This window comes from Echinococcus granulosus, assembly GCF_000524195.1.
Source record: "Echinococcus granulosus chromosome Unknown EG_S00289, whole genome shotgun sequence".
Taxonomy (NCBI): Eukaryota; Metazoa; Platyhelminthes; class Cestoda; order Cyclophyllidea; family Taeniidae; genus Echinococcus; species Echinococcus granulosus.
Genome location: NW_020170669.1, coordinates 25,673 through 27,837, shown reverse-complemented (window position 1 = coordinate 27,837; position 2,165 = coordinate 25,673). Strand labels below are relative to the sequence as shown.

The window sequence follows — 2,165 nt, the reverse complement described above, 5'->3', positions numbered from 1 at the left end:
AACATTTTGCAAATAGCTTCTTGCTACCTAATTTTTTAAAAACATCACCCGTGCAATGTAAATCTTCTCATGATATCATTCTAATATCATGCACTATGATTTCTGAAGTAAACAAATTCGTTATATGCTAGTGTTAACTAAACCTCACTGACCCGACAAATAACTGATTAACCTCACATTTTACCTTATCAAAATATGTTAGTTTAATTAATTTTACAAACTACGCCACATACGTCAGCCATGGAGTCATCAGTCAACAAAATTGCTCCTGGAAAATATCTAAAGCTCCAGAAAAAGCTTATATTTACTAAGAACTTTAAATTAAAGCTAGATTTAAACATTTTGGCCAATGTCCTACTAATTCTAGTACTTGCCACTTCTATTTAACATACAAACTAACCCACACATCCATTTTTTTTCCACCTTTCAGTCAGTTTGCTTCTCCTTTCATTGGTTAGTTAATATTCTAGCCAGTTAGTGCGCGGACATTGCTAAAATTTTCATGCCTTTTTAAGTAGCAATTAAGGCCAGGAAAATCTTGTCGAATTAATGCCGATTTTTGACTTAAATCATTCTGGTTCTCCATCATTCACTTCTAATGTGTGCAAATCTGTTCCAAACTGTTCCGTTATTTTAATACTGCAGGTGGTAGCGGACAAGAACTACGTGGAATTCGTGCTTGAAGTCAGGATGAGTTGCATGAGATTGAATCGATTGGTTTAGAATGGCAGTGCATGTTTGTAAAATAAGCTGGGACTCTTGGCCTAGGATACTGTCCATCAAATAGAGTCCATGGGCAGATCAGTCGATAAAGTGGTAGGTCGTGCATTCGTCCTTTGGAGGAATTAATTTACCACAACCGGTTTCTGAAGTCCGCCTGAGTCTAAATGCTAGCCAGATTGCAGGCATGAGTCTGAGTCTAAATTCGAGTTTAAGTCAGTGATTTTTGGTTGCACGTGATTGCAGTAAATGATTTATCGTGAACTACAGCCTTCGAGCAGTTGTCATCACACTTGCAGTTTTCGATTCCTGTTAGATGTCATTTAACCAGGAGAAAAAGATAAGTATAGGGCTCTTACCTCCCAGTAAGGCTCGGCAATAAGTGATTAGAATTTCTATAAATTTGAACGGTAAAACATTTCTGGGGTAAAGTACATCCGGAGCACTCTCTTAGTGTGTGGTCGATTCAGAACGATGTTAATAAAGTGAAAATAAAGGATACCGCATAAACATTTTAAATTAGTGGTTGGCTGAGGATTTCAAAAGGAATATGAACAACTGCAATGTGAAAATGAATGTTAAGGTATTTGCCATTTTTGCTGATAATGAAATTGCATGCCCAGTAAGTGACAGGGATTTTTATTTGTTGGAAAGCAAAGTTCTCGTATCCGACACTTGTGAGGTATAGCCTGGCCTTTCCGCTATATAGAAGAGGAAAGAGTGTGGTCACTCTACCATGTGTTGAGGTGTAGGAAGTGGTAGTATTATGAATGCTTTTTTGTATTTGACCTCCATATCGCGTAATGTCGCGGACTGCTAAAGATCAAGGAAGGGCTCAGGTCTCTACAATGCGGAAAGATGCCGGCAGAGCTAGAACCATCTGTTAGTTATGCAAATGTGTATCACCTCTTATGCTATAAGACAAACATTATCTGGCCATAAGATTACTGTAGACGGGGTCATAAAGTTATCCAAATCATCAAGGGCCGCCCTCATTACTCTGGTAAAGAAGAACGACGGAAGTCTAAGGCTGTGCGTCTAATACAGGAAGATAAACGCGGTAGAGGACAAAGATGCCATGCCACCACTCCACATCAAACATTCGCCACGCTCCCTACATGGGCCAAAATGGGTCTGCATATCAGATTATAGGCGAGGATACCAGCAAGTGGAAGTAGTAGAAGCAGAAGAAAAGTAGTTGGGGCTTATGTTTCCAAAAAAATTTTGTGAATTCTGAACAGTGTCTTTTGAACTCTGCAATGCAGCAGCTAATTTCGCAGGTCTGATGCAAATTGCACAATCCTTTAAAGTCATGAACAATCTTGTGAATTATTATACTGAAACAAACTTGGTAATTATGTCATTGATGATTTCTAGATGATCATGCAAGTAAATGATGTTATGTTAAGTCGAATGTACACAAATCATGTTACTTATGTAAAACA

The 2,165-nt window shown here is 38.2% G+C and overlaps 1 protein-coding gene across 1 annotated transcript in view; it reads left to right on the top strand. All coding sequences in view use genetic code 11, as the record gives it.

Moving 5' to 3' along the window:
- The window catches only part of EGR_10872 (hypothetical protein), a gene marked incomplete at both ends in the record, with an annotated part of 9,210 nt that overhangs the window by 612 nt on the left and 6,433 nt on the right, over window positions 1-2,165 (top strand). Inside the window, 4 exons of the mRNA XM_024500121.1 lie at window positions 328-453; window positions 527-645; window positions 1,244-1,342; window positions 2,098-2,135. Of these exons, the coding sequence (XP_024345466.1) occupies window positions 328-453; window positions 527-645; window positions 1,244-1,342; window positions 2,098-2,135 (382 nt within the window). The remainder of the gene's footprint in view (window positions 1-327; window positions 454-526; window positions 646-1,243; window positions 1,343-2,097; window positions 2,136-2,165) is intronic.